A 19,436-nucleotide genomic window follows, 5' to 3' on the forward strand; every position below is an offset into this window, starting at 1 on the left:
AAGGTGAGAGTCTCCATATAAAACCAGAACACAATGCAAACAGAAAACTCATGACGGATGACATTTGACAGAATGGCAAATGATCTTATTTCTTTTCACTTTGGTGTAAAAAATCCATTGCACCAACAGCACTGCATCTTCAAAGCTTTAGTCACATGATGAAATGCTCTTAGTACTAAATAGCCACCATTCCCTCCTGATGTCAGCTCTGTGTTCTACAGAGGAAAAAATGGAAAACCAGGGATCAGGCAGTCTTTGTGTTCTGAACATGCCTGATTTAGACTACTTGACTTTAATCATACAAGACCTTTATCTTTTTTAAATAAAATAATATATTTCCAGTTGACTGCTTCAGCATTTTCACCAATACTGTTCCCTTAAACAAAAACAGAGTTTACTTTCACACTTCTAATTTCATAATAATTAAACTATGTCCACTAACTGTTAATTATGCACATGTGTGAAAAAATTCACTGTATAATGCCAAATCAAAGGATAATTTATGCTTCAGTTTTATACATTTATGAAAAATCCAGACATAATTAAATTGTCCTTGTTGAAACACTATTTTCTTAACTTTTTAGCTGAGATCTAACAAACTTATGAACCTCTGCTGCACCTTCTCCAAAGCAAGAGGCTCCATTCCCATAATGCAGTAACATTAGTCAAGCTTTCCCAATGAGATGTAACGTGGTATCTTTTTCACAAGCATTACATTCGACCATAAATGTTTTAAAGAAAGGTGTAATCAATCATGTAATGCAAGACTGTGACTTTTCCAAGGGGTTCTACTAACTCCACAAGTACTCAGAGTACAGCTTCAGTGAGAAGATCATAGAGCTTGAATATCCCTGTTGCTTTGCTGAGTATTAATTAGATTGCTTATTCTAAAAAGTATTCAATGCATTAATTCATACTGAAGTTGAATTAATATTCAACTTAATATTCAATAAAACTCATTCATAGTGAGTCTGCATTATTGCACATAATATTGCAATAATATGACCTTTCAGCAGGCTTCTTACTTATGAAAATTTTAAAAGACCTTCTCACTGGACACATGTATATTAAAATGTCACTGTTAATTATGGCATATATACCTGGATTCCTAAATTTGATTGCTCTGAAAACAATCTCTGAAAACATTCTCTGTAGTGACACAGCCTAGAAAAAGGTGTTATTTACAAAAGCAGGCATGAACAAACTGTTCACAGAGAGACAAAGTATTTGACCTTTCTTTGCTGAAAGAGATTGAGAGACAGTAAGGCAGAGGCAAAACCTTAGATGCAGAAACAAGTGAGGATGCTTCACTATTTTAACAATATAAATAAAACCAGAAAAGTGTTACAGATAAAAACTGGCTTATTTATCCAAGAGACAGGACAAACTGCCTTCCAATTTGTAACTACTTTCCAAGTACCACTGTACCATGTAATACAGTACAAAATCAGAAGAGTGTAGCAGTTTTTTGACTGTTTCGCTAGAGGGCTCTTTAACTTTGAACAAAACATCAGTTTTTACAACCCAGGAGATGACCTGGAAGTTAATGAGTGAATTCAAAGTGAGAGATACTGAGAAACACATGAAACTGTGCTTGCTGCTCTCATGTTTCCTGTCTGAGAAACAGAGATCACTGATACAACAGTGATCCATTGTTTACCTATAAATACTTTAGGACACAGTAATATTTGCTTCTTTATTCCATTTCAGCTTTGATATTGATGTTGCTGCTCAAAATGTATTTTCCTTAGTTAGGTTTGCTTCATTTCTTCAATGTACTTTTCTCAAAACTACAATTAGCTAAGCTTCACAAATGCATTTTAGAGTGCATCCAAACCAACTTGCTGAGTTAACAAGAGAACTAACAGTCCAACCATTTCTCTCGCCTCTGCTTTCAGAAAAAGGGAAGATGAGAATCACAACTGGTCAAAGCTGTGGTTGTGATTCACTGCAATGTGCATAAAGCAAACTTCATAGGTGAATTCTGTCATCTGCCTATCCAGGTAAACATGAGCTCCTAAGATTGCATCAACAGGAAGAAAAGACTTGATATACACTTCTTCTTACAGAACACCTCCCTGCATTTTCTAGCTGTTTTATTAGCACACTTTTGTGAATTCAAATACCTGAACAGGAGAAACTTGAAACTCCCCTCTTAAGCAAACCACTTTCTCTGTTGAGTTCTGGGATTATGTCTCTATCCTATACTGTACTAAAATTCAGTTCATCTTCCCAATAAAGACCCTATTTTCTAAAACTTGAACTCTACAATTAACACTGTATACTTTTAGACAAATCTTTGAAAATTCAGGTAAGTATTATTTGGTATGACCTACATCTGTTCAAAAAGAACCAAGCAAAAAGAAGAAGGAACTGTTTTCTTGCATTTTGTTCGCATTTGTAGAGGGCATTTTGTTAGTCGTTTAAAAATAAAGGGTTTTAATCATATACCTCATACAGAGTGTGTTTAGTATTTACTGTTTCTGGAGACCTACTAGGTATGGTCAGACTCATTCATGCAGCTAGGAAAAAGGCTCATTTGCTTAACTTTCACTTATTTTTAGGAAAGGTCATACACTGCCACCCTTGTTTTCTGTGGGGTTATGATTCAACTTTGAAACAGTAATTGTTTTTTAAACTCAGATTAGATTTTTGCCAAAAAAACGAAGACACATATCTGCATATTCATAGAAGAAGAAATTCATTCAGCACACTAGCAGGCATAAGTGAAAGTTTGCAGTTTTCTCTCTGCACTTTTTCCTTTTTTTAATTTTCAGTGAGCTTTACCTTTAGTAAGAAAAAGAATTGTAGCTTTTTACCTGTGATCCTATCACGTTTGGAGAGGGTGCCGTGGACTGTTGCTGCTGTTGATGGTGATGTTGCTGTAGCTGTTGTAGTGGTTGTGGCTGTGGTGTCTGTAGTTTGTTTTCTGACTGTGCCAATGGCTGTATTTGAAATTTACTGTCTGGCTGTTCCTGCTTCACTATCAAATTCTTCCGAAGCTGCTCCACCACTCTTTTCTACCAGATAAACAAAATCATAAACAGAAATGATGACAGTTGTTTAGCTGCACGTACCAGAGAAAGTAATAATCCCTAAAGATACATTTATTTAGTGTAAATAAGGAACTGCTCAGAAGCTTAGTGGGACTTCTTCTTTTTGGAATTTTAAGTATTGGTGTTATCTAACAGGCACAGTCTAAAATTGGCCACAGAGGAGTATTACAGCCCAGCAAGGTGACTTCACTGTTTTTGTAGAAACCCACTGACCAAAATTCAGCCTATTCACAAACAACTGCAAGATCTCAGAAACCTGTATTTATGTGATTCCACATGCTTTGACACCTTCAAACACACACACTCCTAAACAGTGACAAAAAAGAACTTTGGGTTGAAGCTTCCCGGCTGACTTCAAGGCATTAGGCATGTCACTTTGTACCAGGCATTGAAACTGAGTGAGAGACAGTCAGTGCAAAGTGGGGATCAGGAAGGGCATGGATGCATGGTCCTTCTGTTCAATATTATTGTCACCTGAAAAAGAATCAGAAAGCACTCCCTAGAGGGGAAGAAAATGCCACAGATCTATTTCTTCCGGCTTAGGGGCTTCCATTTTAGCTTCCATTAAAGTTTGAAATTATTTTACAAGAGGTTTCTTCTCCCAGGAGCCATTGAGCACCTTTAGACAGTAAGAGGATTTAAGAGCAGATCAGGTGACTTGCAGCATAAGATACATGTTATCTGCATGGATAATAATTGTATTCACAATTTATGTTCATATTATACTTTAGTGTAGACAACAGTGAAAACACTGTGACACTTCTTTTTACCTTCTGCAGGCATGACCAGAAATGGACATTTTTACCTATGTTCTAACCACCCCCAAATTTGGACAGCTTTAAAAAGCTTTAGCTGTGTACCTAAGCCCCCTTGATCAAGAGCATATGCACACTTCCAAGAAATTACCCAACAAGGCACTCTTTGGAAGAGGACAATGAAGTCAACAGGCATGGGACAGGCTGAACCATGAAAGCTCTGCGGAAACAGGAATGGTCAGTAAACCTCTACCAGAGCCAGGTGCTGACAGTGGGTTGCCCCAAGAAGTTGCACTTACATGAGAAATAAAGTTAAAAATAACACAACCATTTTGACAATACCAAATGCTTTGAATTTTTGTTTTGTTTTGTTTTGTTTTGAAGCACTAGTATTCAGACACAGTACTAAACATAGAGATGAAAAAAACCACCAAACCAAAAAATCCAGCTATTTACTACAACTGGAAGAATATTTTTCCTCAAATTTCATTCACACATGGTTATGAAATTCTGAGCTAACAAAATATCTGTTTTCTTCATTTTGTGGATATACAGTATACTTATGATTTTAAGTGTTTTGCTTATGATGAGCTAATACAGCACAATGCCTCACGCAGTGAGTGTGTACCTCTAGCCCAGAAGAAGATAACAAAAAGGGCAAGTTCCCAAATTGACAGAAAACTGGAACTTTAAAAAGCCAAATAAAATTCACAAGCAACAAACCCCACATCCCAGTTTCATAATGTCGAAATGTGTGAGCTCACATGATTGACCTTTTAGCAAGACTGAATTCAGCAACTTGAAGGTACAGAAGGAGTGCCTGACTTCTACAAAACCCACAGCCCTGGCTGAGGATGCCTGCTCAGCTCTGACAAGAGAAACACAGGCCCAACCTTGCTGAAAATTCGGGGAGTTAGTAAAGGACAGCAGTCTGATGGAACTATTTTACTCTGAATCCAGTGAAGTGCTAAAACCTGTCAAAGCCTAAAAGCTGTAAACTGTTTGCTCCCTTCTGAAACAAGGATAAAATAATAGAAGTGTAGAAGGCATTTCCCTAATTCAGATATTTCACATAGTTTTAAATGTCCTGTATCCATCAGCTTGCTCATACACATAATAACTGAACAATCATTTAAAACTGCTTTCTGCAAAGATCAACCATGTTAACATGCAAATCAAAGTGCAGCATCAGCAAGCAGACACAAGAGCTGAAAACACAGCCAAGGGGGAGGAGAGGAGAAGGCAGCAAAGTAGGAGAGGAAATAATGCAACATACTTAGAGAATATCTTCCAAAAAATGGACTGAACATACACTCCTCCTGCACAGGAGGCTGAAGAATTACCATACCCAGCATGAACAGGAAGGGAGTTTTTGTCTTCCACAGCTGCATGTACAAATTTCAGGGATAATGATGCTCTTCTACTGATTCCCTGACTGGAGGAAATCAGCAGCAATGGCTCAAGAACGAATCTCCATCTTGTTCTTTACAATGGGAGGAACATTAGTGAAAAGATAAAAAAAAAAATATTAGAGAGAGGGGGAGGCAGGCTGAGGACTCCTCTGCCATACTGCTACAGCAGGACAAGAGCCAGCACGGAGAGCAGGGGAGCAGGAGCGAGGTGAGTCACATGGCATTCACACACTGCCTGTTCCACCCCCAGGCCTGATCCACGGCCTACAGAGATGGGTAAAACAGGACCGAAGCACAGTTTGTATTAGTGCCTTGTGCAAAAACTGACGCTCAGCATATTTGGCAGAAGATGGATAACGTGAGTGGAAAAACGCCGTTGCTCTGCAAGTCTACGCTATCCTGTTGGAGGCTGCTGAGAGCTGCCTGGCAGCAGCATATCCTGCCATCCATATCCATTATGCAGATATTAAATTGGAAGAAACATCTAATGCTTTTAAGATTCAGAGAGTAAAACTGAAGTTTGCACTGCATGCCAATTGCTTACGCAGTTTAATAAGCTGCTTCTACCAACTGTCAGTAAAAATACCACATTGAAACCACTGAAATCATTTTACTCTCTGCAACATTGTTGGGATTATCCATTTGTTCGAAATTATCAAGAGAGACGCTCTGAAAAACATATTTCGAAGTCCATAGCTGAATTAGCAAAACCAGACGAGTTTCTCAGGGTTGCACCTACACCGGAACTCCGAGCAGATCTCTCCCGTTTTCAGCGCCACCCTCTGCGCCCCCTCTCACGGCTCAGCCCACGCTGCCGGACTCGGCCCGCAGCGCCCGGCTCCTCGGCATCCGGCTGGAAGCGCCGCTCTGCAGCGCACCAGCGCCCGGCACGTGTCTGTCGGCAGCGGCCTTAGCAGAGCCTCCTTCCGCACGGAATTAAACGGGACGGTGCCATGAAAGAAACTCTTGTTTACTGTCAAACTTCATAAACACTGTGTTTTTAAATTGTTCCTCAGTTATTTGACTGTTCTTAATCAATTTTAAAGACAGTTTGTGCTACAGAAAGTACAGTCTGACTGAGATTTGCCAAGGCTGATATCAAGTCCTAGCTGCATGTCCTAGAGACTTTAACACCAGTTAATTCAGGTGTTCTAAAAGTACCACAGGATTCTTAAGAAATATTCCTAATTCTTTAAATGTAATAATTGCCATTTTCCCTTACCATTCATATTTAAGAATATTTAATTTAATTCTTACTACTTCAACATTTTAAATTGAGATTAACTCAATCACAAACACATCATCATGCACACAACATGAGTTTTCTGCAGGTCTTAAAGCTCTAGTTCTCCTCATATTCCTAGAATAGTTTCTTTTCCTGCCATAGTATGAAGTGTATGAAAAGCATTTGTCTTTCAAGTTTATGGAACCTTCCTCAAAACTGAATGCCAATCCTCTCTTTACCTCCACGATGTGAAAGAATTGATTAATCTCATCCATTCTTCTGAACTGCATTCTACCCAAAAAGGAACTGCCAGCCCTATGCAATGGTTACTGTCAGACCACTTCCAAACCCACTTGTTGAACAGTGCCCTGTAAGCACACTACATCATCTCAGAGCTCTTGCTGCATTGACATCTTTATCGCTAATCTCATCAGGAACCGTTCACAGCGCTGAGTTCAGAGCTTGAGACATCTTATATGACCCTTCCTTAAAGTTAATAATTGCAATCAATATTGTGACATTTTGCTATACCACTTTCTCATTCATGCCACAGGCCAGATCCTAACACAGCACTGGAAGATTATTTTGGTTTGATTAAGCGGAAAATAGATCATCTTGATCACGGATCTGTGCCAAAAGACATCTCTGTACTCAAATAAAAAGTACCATGAATATGTTGTTAAAGGATAAGCAAAGTACTTGGAGCAAACTTTAAATACAGTTTAAGGTTTTTATCCTTATTAGCTAAGCATTATTTCCATTTTAATTGGTCAATCAAGCAAAAAATAGTTCTCTGAGTACATCTTGCTTTTAAATACCAGATCCCTGATTGTATTTTGTGACACATTTTCCTCTTCTTTCAGGAAACATGTTCAGAAAAACATCCATATCTAAAGAAAGGTCTGCTTTTAAACTTCAAAAATCAATAAAAATTAAAATATAAAGATATTTTTAAAATGAGACAGTAAACTAGCATACTAAATAACCTTGCAATGCATACATTTCATCTCACAAAACCAAAGCTGATGTGGTTTGAGCTGCTCAGCTGCCTGCCAGTGACATGTTTTCCTGCTCTCCCAATCTCAGGAAGTCAGCTATTATGGATTCTCAGTTACCAGTGCCCTCCAATGAGCAAGATATTGGAGATATCTGGGATATAAAAGCTGCCTACTGCTGTGAGCGAAATGGTTAAGAGGAAGTACTAATTTCAAGTATGCTCCACCTTGGAAGTGGGGAAGATAGAGGAAATTTCACGACTCTACAATCTTCCTTTCCAGCCTCCCTTCTCTCTCTTTATCAGTCCTATTCCCAGTCACTACCCAAAGAGAAAGATACCAGAATTTCCATGGCAGAAAGAAGCTACAAGCTTTAGAGATGGGGTACAATTAGTCTTTATCCTGCAAAGAGGGTGTATTCTGGGAATGGAATTTGAGAATGGAAAGATTACAAGCAAGGAGAGTAATTGTACACTCATTTACTGCTTTAAGATGGTATCTAAAATTTAAAATAGTGAAATCCAATTATAGAAATTGATGACGCAGAATCTACACCAGTAATGAAAAAAACCCTTTTGTACAAACCAGCTTGAATTAAATTCCACTGAAAGAATGATCTAAGGACTATAGAAATATTTACAGCTATTTCTGTGGTTATACTCCATTTTTATGGAATTCTGCACTTGTGGCTGTGCTTCACTTATAGCCAGATCTTTTTATCAACTAAATCTAAACCAACTAAATTAGAAAGAATTTTATTTCCAGAAAAAAGAGTGATATAATTTCCTTTTTCTTAAAGGTGATCAAAATGGCCCCTATATCTTTCAGTCAGAAAAGGCTCCCCCTGAGGCAGAGGTGCTTGAATGCTGAACAGAAATGTAGCAGTTGGACTGGGAGGCCACTTCCATCTTATACTCGAATGCCTTACTGGGCATCATTACTGAAATGCACCCTATTTCTTTTTATAGCTGAAAAACCTGTATTTTTTTTAAGCCTTAGTTAAAATACATGGGTATCTAACCTCACCAAGTCAATGGCTGCATTGCCAACACTCCAGTAAGTGTCCCAAAGAGCATGTGCTACATTCAGCTCACAGAAAACACAGCTAAAAGCAGCACAAAGACACGAGGACTTCTGCACATCTAAAAGAGGTTGCAGAGCATGTGAGGGCAACTGAATGCTTCTCCTGCCTCTGCCATGATGGTCCTGTGGGATGAACTTACACTTAGAATACAGATGGGCACTAGAGATGAACCACTTAGTTTTGGAACCCCTCAAATTAATGAGTTTGCTTTGCAGTCTTAACATCTTTAATACAATTTCTGACTATGGCATCTGGTACCTTGTGTAAAATGGAATTTACATAAAACTCAATTCCATAAAAATCGACTTTAATGTTATGTCAGATAAATATTATTAGATAGCATTGGCATGATGTGAAGAGTATTTTTATCATTAAAAAATGCTGGTAGACTTATCACAATTATATTTTAAATTAATTCCTATAGGTGTAATTCTGAAACAAACACACAGTTCAGACATGAACACAAATACTTTGAAAGACATACTGAATATTTCCTTTACGATAGAGAAACACCACTTAAAGCTGATAGAAATCATTCAGAAGTGGATTATGACAGTTCTGAAAATAATGTTCATTCCTTAATTCTTAACAGGGGAGAATGTTTAATATTTTTTTAATTTAAAAACATAGCTAGAATTATAAATTAAAATTGTAAAAAAATAGCTGTTGTGCTATCCTGCTTTATGTGACTTCTTGATTGCTTTATTTTCAGTTCCGTGTCTTTTACCATTTGCAGCACCACAAGACCAATTAATTTCTAGAAGGGAATGCTGTACCATGAAACACCTTATGCATCACTGTCTTTTTGTTTTAGAATATTTACTCTTGCACAAAGCAGAGCACAGAGAATGAACCAGTAGAGACAGCATACATACAATGTTTTCCTGCAGCTTACATATTAGGTGTAATATCTAGCTTCTTACCCCAGCACATATGTTAACAGAAAGAAATTTGAAAGAACAGCAACAATAATTAAACAATGAAGGAATTAATGAATGGGGAATTAATTGTGTGACAACAGGCAAAACAGAACAGGAAAAAGAATAAAGTGCAGTATTTTGAATGTAATTAAGGAATAATGAAATTAAAGGAATTATTTCTTTTTTTTAAATTTGACTAGGTTTGACAAAGTTTGTCTTGGTTTAGGTTTTTCTCCTTTACAGAAATACTTCCTAGTAAAAATACAAACTGGTAAAAGGATATGGGGACAAGCTCAACATGAAAACACTGAAGAAATTAAAGAATTAAACTGCTGACTACACTGGAAAAGGTGCTCATTCTACTTTTGTCCATCTTCTTGTTCTACCCCCATTTGTCTGTTTCAAGGTTAAAAAAAAACATTCTTAAGGGAAAAAAAAAGTCATCTAGACATAGTTTCAGAAATGAAATAAAAGTCTTGTACTTCAATGTAAAAAAAAGTCTATATGATCTCCAACTCAACCTAGTTTACTAGAAGCATGTAATGTGGTCTTGTAAAATCTGTCATAGACTGACACCTCCAATATAAAATCTCAGAACAAAAAATACTGTGGATTTTTATTCTTATGCAGGAGAATACACAGGAATAGCTACCCCCATGGGAAAGCCATTTGCATCTAAACACAGTAGCTGTTTACTAAAGCCAAACACCTCTGACAGGCCAGTCCCACTATTTCTCTTCTCCTACCTGTGATTTACCTCATAACATGACATTCTTTAAACTGAATTTGTCTGCATTAAGCAAGTAAAGTAGGGCACTTAAAATAAGTAAACTTATTTCATGTTTTAGAAACAAACAACCTAAAGAGAAGTATACTTTTTAATCTGGTAACTCCTCATATTTTGAATAACTCAAAGGGAAAGGATAGTCATAAAGTAATTTTACAACATACTACTGACATTTTAATGTGCACAGTATCACAGTCCTTGACTAAAATTTAGTCAGCTTCAGTAGGGTTCTTGTGCACCCTACAGCTATTCTCATGACTGAATCACACCTCCTCTCTTTCTCACGAAAGGAAACACACACAGTTCATGCTCATGTGCCTCATGCATGATCAGAAATATCAAGCAAGATGACTAGTTTTACTAAACCACAGAATAGAAATGCATTCTTTTGTGAATAGAAAGATCTGGATGCTCAAACTTTATCATAAACCCCCCTATTGATAACTCTGATTTTGGTAACAGCATCTAATATTTCCTTTCCACAGTTGCTTTACAAATGTCACAAACTAACACCAGCATTTTACCTGTTGTCAAGTAAATACTGTTTAGCGCCAATTCAATTAAAATGTATCACTAATAACATCACATCACAGTTCACTGGTGATCTCCACTTCATAAGCGGAATGAGTCATTAGAGCAAAAAGTCACAGTTTCACCTCACTCAAATGAAAGATTTTTCTCTTCTTCCCAGTAATTTGAACAGTATATCAAATACAGGAGTTCTGTTCAGCTAAACATACCTGCTTGTCCTACTCTCTTTAGTTAACCAAGGACAATCAAAACAAAGAAAAATGCCTGCTTCACAGAGAAGACATCAAATTAAATCACTGCAGAAGTTCCAAACTGCTGACCTTCAATTGCATCAAGGTTTGTGGACTCTCTGAAGCAAACTCTCTGAAAAACAAAGCCATGGTTCTTCCTTGCCTTCCCAATTTAAATGGTATGTGGAGAGCAACTGTGTTTATCATCAGTAAGTATGGCTAAAACTACTCAATAACTGAAGATTTGCTGAACTACCACCATCTTAAATTAAAACACCCAAGAACAGGCATTTTCCCAAGAGAACGGAAAGCTCCCCTTTTCTTGAGGGATGCAGAGGTACTGGAGACAGTTCAATGAAGACCACAACCATAATCAAGGATCCAACAAACAACGCTGTGTAATGTGAAGCTTACAGAGGCTCTGCATATCCAGTTTATTGAGAGGCAACTACTCACTGAGTACAGATATTTATACACAGAAAAGAAATCCGGTGGCAGGAGAATTTTTACTTTCTCTGAGAAATGTTAAATGATAATTCTGTATCTGCAAGTTGAAGGTAGACAAATTCAACCAGGAAATAAGATGCAGATATGGTTAAATGCTGGACCAGCCCAATATGAGGGGTAATGGCATACCATGGTTTAAAGTCTCTAGAAAAAGGGTATACAACTTTCCACAGGAAATGATTAATCTGAGTTTTGGAGCAGACTGTAGAGTAGATTTGAGGGGAGAGGGATCTGGGACTTGGATCTGGGAAGGGAAGCCTCTGCTCATTCTCCTCTCTTACGAGGGACAGTGCAAGTGCCATCACTTTTCCCAGCATGCTTCTCCAGCACTGAAACTCCACATAAAGACAGCCTTACTGTTTAGAACATGGACATGTCCAGAGGCACAAGCAACCAGATATACTCAAGGTTCTTTTTTCACCTTCTTCTGAAACAGAAGATACTGGCCATAGGTAGAGAAAAAGAGGCTAAGCAAAGCAAGGTTTTCTTCTTCCTTTGATTGCCTTTTATTGTATGCCTTCCTTACATACTTAGGTCTTTATTGTTTTTAGACATGGAATGGGAAAAAAAATTCTCCGGGTCAGATAGATTTGCTGAGATTTTTTTTCCCTTCCCTTCAGCAATGCAGAATGTGGATTGCCTGTTAGGACTAGCTGGGCAAATTTCCCCTTATCAACCTGCTGATATTGCAAGGGCCTTCAGAATATCTGGCAGAATAATCCAGCACCTTTTGTCTGAAAAACAAAGATGTGGAGGACAAAAATTTAATACACTTGATACAAACTAAACTGCTCAATTCTCCCTGAATCAAAAATTAGGTGTTCTTGCTTCCACCATAGCTTTCTCTATGAAAGCTTAATGCCTTGGTATCAGAGCCCTAGGATGGTGTCATCACTTCATCCTACAAGGTAATGGCTACACGATATGCAGACATGAAGAAGGCACACATGGCACACAAAGATGTTTCCGACAGCCATGGATACTCCACAGGAGAATGGATTTGTGACCTGCTATATAACTATGGACAATATCCTGCATGAAAAAAGTACTAATAGAGTCCACATAAGGGAATATAAACATTCCTATCCATAAGTTCATACTACTTCTCCACAGTGTGACTGCTTGTTCAACAGTTATACTGTCATAATTTTAGACTGTTAAACCTCTGCTCTAGGGTTTATAAAAGATCAGAGCACTTGTCACTCTCAGTGCAGGTAGAGTGAGATAGAGTGGTTGAGCAGTTCATTCTTCTTTCTAATTACACTCCATTAACCTTCCACATGAGAGCTCCCCTGTGCTTTCATACCAGCAGCACCAACTGGCTGTGTTTGATAAGGCTCGGCAGCATTTGCAAGACCAGCACGTGGCACGGAAGGAACAGCTCAGCTCAGCAGCGCTCGCAGGAGCTGCACTGGCGCTCTGTCACTGAGCTGCAGTCAGATTCAGCTGAATTACACACACATGGACACCAGCCTCACCTTACCCGCTTCCCTCACAACTCTACCCCTTGAACTTCAGAGATACATGATCTATTAGAAAGCCAGATGCAGAACTAGGGAATTATTCACAATGGGGAACCCAACAGTTACCACACTTTCACTTCACTGCAAAGACCTGCCAAGAGAAATGTATTTAGAGAACTAAGGCATGCAGGGCAATAGAAAAGAAGTTGTTACATTATAATTAGATCACATTAGTGTATGCAACCAGAGTACAGAGAAGGAAAATTACTTTTGAAATGCAAATATTTTTTAAATGCACTTTCAGTATCCGGGGTTGTTTGTTGTATGTTCTGAAGACCACACTGCTTACAAACAGCATTATATTTCTCTATAACCTTTCTCAACAGTGACCACATAAATGAAGCTTTTCTAAAAAGACAGAGTCTTCAATTAATAATGTATTCTATGAAAGTTTTAAACTCAGTGCCAGGAAAGCTATTTTCCATGTGCATGAAGGTAGATTAGCATTTGTGTATACTGAGTAACAGTGTCAGCACATGCTTACGCAGATAAAAGGGAAACAAATTTGGAAGGAGGGATTGTAAACAATCTGGAACAGAACCCAAATTATTTTAAAAATAAATGAAACATTACAAAATCTGCACTTTTGAATGACATTTTACACAACCCCTTGAATTTTTTAACTGTTTTAAATGACTTCACAACATAAAGTGGTATATGGAACTGGTCTATATAAATGAGGGATGGCAATGCTGCTTTTGCTATTAGCTCTATTATCCTTTCCCATGCCTCTCCTGTTTTTAACATATTTTGATACTTGCATATGCATGTATCTCCATAAATAAATATAACTTACTTCTACTGTAGGTTGCCCAACCTTCAGCTAATATTTTGAAATGAGTGCTGTTTTCTAAGACTTGCTAAGTTTGAAGAGTCTGAAACAAAATCTGTTTGTGCTAAAAGCCAAGCAATGAATACAGCCTCTTCCAGTCCTTGTTCAGAATGGTTCAGAAATTTTACTTCAGAGCTCTGGTGCCCGTTGTCAAAGATCCTCTCCAGTACAAAGAGAACAGAGACGGTTCTTCTCTTATAACAGGAAGGTAAATACTGCTACTGAACCCACCTAAAAATAACCTGAAGACACTTGGTTCACAAGGGTGATCATTAAAGGCCATTAGACTCACCTTCTACATCTACAATAGATTTTGGACCTCCTTTCTCCAATTTTCTTAAATTTACTCTAAAGATGCCAATTCAGTCTTTAGTGCAATTTAACTTGTGCCATCTAAGCCTGTAATATATGACAGGAATTCAGAATTTGTGGATGTGATCAACCACAGTGAATCTAAAACTGTCAGGCTACTGAGTTTGCTTCAGGAAAGCTGAATAGACAGAGGGCAGTTCTTACCTCTAAGACACACTTGATCAAAGTATGAACACAAGTATCTCTTTAACAACAATTTTTTGGAAGAATAAGGAATGATCTTGTTGAGATACATTTGATATCAACAAAGTGCAAGATTAATTCTCTTGGATATAATTTCTCTACTAAATATCACTCTTAAACCTAATAAATTTGAAACAAACACAATTAGGACATTGAAGAAATTTAACTACAGCATCACTGTCTGCTGTTCTGTGAAAATCTATCCACAGGGCTTCAATGCTATAATGCAATGAAATCTTGTTTGAGCTAGGATTAAAATTTGTCAAACTAGGATAGCACTGAAGGAAAGCAGAACAACATTTCTGCGCCACATGTAGCTCTTACTTCTGTAAAAAAGATTTTTACACATGAATTGTACCCAGTATCTCTGTAACTTGTGCTCTCATATTTTTTGAAGTATGTGCTAGAATCATGACTTAAAGCTCCAAAATTCCTGGCTGTAAGCAGCTAGTGTTGAAACTGCTTTCAGAACTAGTATTGCAGAAGTGCTTCCACTTCCTGGAGCAGTCAGCCATCACTACTAACCCCATCTGGAATACTGTTTTCGGACAAGTGGGCTATGCTCACCTCTGAAAAATGCAAAATTTCAGCTGATGAAGAATTTTTAACTAACCACCTGAGAAATGTACCTCCTTTGAACTTTTTGGTAATGTTTGTTATTTTCCCAACACCTCTTGGAAAATATTTCAAAAGGAACTATTTTGGCTCTACACTGTCTTATTATTCTCTGCGTACAGAAGACCTCTCAAAAATAATCCAAGTACCTTTTTTTGTATTATGTCAGTGGAGAAGATTTCCTGAGCATTTGGGGGGCCCATGAGGTGGGTGAATAATCTTTTAACCTAGCACAAAGAGGTAAGAAAGAGAAAGTAAGTGCTCCTGTAATTCCTCTTTATGCAATTCTCAAAAATATGTTATATGTGGTTTTAGGGAAGTCCAAGATTTCTTCTGTGCCACTTCAGGCCCATATTAGATTTAAAAGGCAAATTAGGTTTTTTTTTGGTTTTTTTTGTTTTTTTTTTTTTTAAGATTAAACAAAAACATTAAACATATTTTCATCACATAATGAAGTGCAAGATCTTTTTCACACCATATGTTTGACTTGCTACTTACTGCAGAGAACATGCAATGTATAACTGGATAAACACATTTCATTCTACAAACTGGTCTGACAAGCTAAACCTGCACTAGGAGGTATCAGACAGTCTTAATGAAACTCAGAAGTATTATTTCATTGACATTCACTCAGCATTTCTTGTATGACAATTCAGCTGCGAATGTGGAAGCATTAGCTCAAAACCCACGGACCTCCAAGAAACTGCATCATTAGGTCTCTCTGATGTTTCTCTAAAAACACCTATACATCTGTCTCTAACAGCTGTAAATCACAAAACAGTAGTAAGTTTGCCTCCACATGGCTTCACACAGATAGATTTTTTTTTAAAGGAATCACATGTTGCACTTTTAAGAAGGACTGAAAGATTACAGAAACCTAGCAACTGAAGCACAGGTTGTTACATCAAGCCATCTTGCATTGTCCTCAGGTCTGGTAGCTTTACCCATACTGGGATCTCAACCTCTTATTATTAACTCAGAAAATCACCTTAAAGCTGCATTGTCTTCACAACAAGGGTTTAATTAAAGTTTTATACATGTAATGTTTACCCTTTTAAACTCCCGTTCATAAAAATAAGTCCCCACGTAATTCTCTTTCTCAGATAACCTCCAAAAAGTGAGAAGATGAAAGGAGCTTCAATATTAGGGAGCAGGTTCTGTGGAATCTGAGGTTGAGGGGCTATTAGATGAAAGAAACAACTGAGAAAACATTTTCCCTCACACTACCTCTGAACAAAGCAAGTTGATGCTGAAATGCAGGGCTGTTTTAGGGAAAAAAACTTCAGGGTTTGTTTTTTAACAAATACAACAGGGCACATATTTAAGAAAATAGAGCATAATTATTCATTTGTTTGGTAAAACTATCCTCTATTGTAATTCATCTGGAGTTGAGACAGGATGTAAGCAGAGGAAAAAGGCTTTTAAAAGATCTATCCTACACATGTAAACTTTTATATCACTAAATACATGCAAGTGCATGTAAGTAAATAGTGACCTAGCTTTACTTTGAAAAAAAAAACGACCGTGACAAAAAGAGAAAATATCAACCAATTATAACAAGAATGTGTAACAGGTGCTGTAGAAATCAAAACAACAAAAACCAACCAAACAAAAAAACCCAACCCATTAACATGCAAACAGAAATACTTGACTGTGCACTGTACAGCCAGTAATAATTATGAGCCCAGTAGGACTTTCATGGCAATTGCGTGGAGGATCATATAAACATGTTTGTGCTGAGTTGGTTAGAGCATGATGCTAATAATGCCAAGGTCATAGGTACAATCTCTGTATGGACCATTCACGTAGGAGCTGGACTCGATGATCATTCTGGGTCCCTTCCAACTCAGGCTATTCTGTGACTATATCAAAATCACAGTAAAATCCAAAACACGTCTGTCAGTTTGCACAGGAAGACAGTCAAGCTGTCACTGATTGTGAGGAAGCTCAGAAGACAACAAAGAGCAATATCAAAAAACAAAATCAGGAAACACAGAAAAAACAGGTTCACACAAGCAAAGAGCATTCACAGACAATGTAAAGCTGAATTGAAAAGTAGTGAAGTCAGACAAGCAAAAATCAGTCCTTTCTCACTGCCACGGAGGGCTTATAGAAGAAAGCATTACATTTTATCAGAATGACTTGAAAAAAAGGGCACACTTCAGTCATACTAATCCCTTTTAAAGTCCCTTTTCACTGATATGTCAGGCCTATGCCCAGAGGGAAGTCTGAGGTGACACAAGTAGTAGTGCAGGGAATACTTTGAGATTTTTTCAGTGTATTTTCATTGAAGAAAAAAGTCCATATTTCATGTATATTTCATATACACATAAGCAAGAACTGAGCAGTAAACCATGCTTGACCCCACAGACCCACATTCTTAATGGTTTTTCCTTCCTTGCTGTTAGGTTGTATGATTAGCACACAATGCTCTGTAGGCCGAAAACCAAGTCTGCAAAGATCTTTTGAAATATTTAACATATACTAGCACTATGTAAACAGTAATAATAATTCAGAGGCCTTTTCCTACTCTTTTCAGCATTCCAAATGTATTTATTATGAGCTAGACAAATAATGCAGGATTGGAGCACTCTGCCTCCACATTTTTCATCTTCCTCTTCCAATTTACCAGAGCAATGACGAAACGGGGGGGTTTTGCTCCAAGCCTTTAACTCTTTGCAGCACAGATTCTCATACTGAGTAGCTCTCTGAACTAGAGGATTCATCTTTTGCACAGGGGCAGAATCTCATTTCCTTAATCAATTTAGAGAAGATCAGAAGCCTGCCCAGTGACCCACATTGCTCGAGAAACTGCACCAGCAGCAGAGGCTATAGAGGCAGCTGCTTTCAGGCCAGCAACAGCATGCTCAGCATGAACAGACTGTACTAAGATTTTTCTCCCACACACAAAACCAAACTGTTCCTGTGCCCCCTTTGTGCTGACGGAGCCTGTCTCTCAGTTGATGAGCAAGTCACTATTTAGAAAATTATTTCTCAACCTATTTTGGAAATCCACAATCATGTACCATTGGCAGCACTGGCGAGTATTCAGCAGCGATTTCAAAGGTTCTTTGTCCTGGGGAGGAGACAGGACCATTCAGCAGCAAGCCGGCAGAACTGCTGAGTACACAGCTGGAGCGTACGTGGGGGAAGGGAAGCCGTGTGTGATTCTGCAATTATATCTGTTAAATGCACACAGATTTGAAGAATGATCACTTGGCATTTCTACTATTTTGCAAGTGCAAACTTTCAACACATTTGCCAGAAGTATTTGGCTGTTTTTTCTTGTAAGAGGATAGAAGATCAGTGCAGAAAAACATTAAACCACATGGACATGCTACATAATTGGTTCTTTCAGCCCCTTGCAGCGCAAATGATTTGCAGTAACATGCTCTGATCTCCTCACTAGTTAACAGTCCAGTCCAAGACAAATACATCAAGAACAGATAGAGAGGAAAAAGCTGTGGACAAGATTAACCACACAAGCTTGGCTTTTTTACGATCCTCACATTTTTTTCTATTGCCCAGCTGCTAGATATTCAAGAGAAAACAGGGTGTACTGTAACAACTGCTACAACAGGCCACCGGAGCACAGGTCCAGTAAGAACCCTTTCTGTCTGGATCTTTACAGGGCTCTCACTTGTACTACAAAGAATGTCACTTTGATGCCCTGTTTGCATTCCATTTTCAACAACAATGAGGAGGATGGAGGTCTCCGGTTTCTATGACAACCCAGATGGGCCACAATACAAGATACTTACAAAAGTTCGACTGCAGGGATGCCAGATCAAATTAAGCTAGAGTTTACATTACTTCATAGAAACTAAAATAAAAGAAAAAACCCAAACAAAACATGAATGTCAAAGGAAGGATGACATTTCCTTGGTACACTCCAAAAGATTTCTGAAAGTAGGTGGTAAAGAAAAGAAGGATTTTTCCCTTTGAAAATAAATAATATTGTCAACACAAGCAAACTGAAACCCTCATTTACATGAGTAAATGTTTTCATTAAAACTAGACTGCTGGAAAATTACCATCAGACATTAAAAGCAAAAACAGACTCCAAAACATGATTTTATCAATTTACTTAATTCATTATGAACTGGCAAATTTGTAATCCATGTTCTGTAGGGTTTGTTTAATGCCACAACTTGCATTTTGTGATATGGTTCAAGTTCTTGTTGTTTAACCTGATATGGTTTTTTGTGACATTTTGCAAAAGACATTCAGATGTATAAAATACCCCATATTTTACTTCAGGAAATTAAATTAGTAACAGTGAATTCTTTAACATTAACAAAATTACAAAAACATTTAGTATGTGCTCTTAGTAATTTAACTGGCCTGTTTTTACACAGGTGAGGTGATCTTACTTCTCAAAGGCATTGATTTACTCAACATCCTGGGAA

The 19,436-nt window shown here is 37.8% G+C and overlaps 1 protein-coding gene across 10 annotated transcripts in view; it reads right to left on the minus strand.

Annotated features, from left to right (window-relative positions):
- The window catches only part of PHF21A (PHD finger protein 21A), a 132,384-nt gene that overhangs the window by 30,184 nt on the left and 82,764 nt on the right, over positions 1-19,436 (minus strand). For all 10 annotated transcript variants that reach the window (XM_071427410.1, XM_071427403.1, XM_071427405.1 and 7 more), the window contains one exon: positions 2,820-3,020. In XM_071427410.1, coding sequence (XP_071283511.1) covers positions 2,820-3,020 — 201 coding nt within the window. The remainder of the gene's footprint in view (positions 1-2,819; positions 3,021-19,436) is intronic.

The sequence above is a fragment of the Agelaius tricolor genome, unplaced genomic scaffold (genome assembly GCF_023055355.1).
Source record: "Agelaius tricolor isolate 1412-34295 unplaced genomic scaffold, bAgeTri1.0.p SCAF_5, whole genome shotgun sequence".
NCBI classification, from domain to species: Eukaryota; Metazoa; Chordata; class Aves; order Passeriformes; family Icteridae; genus Agelaius; species Agelaius tricolor.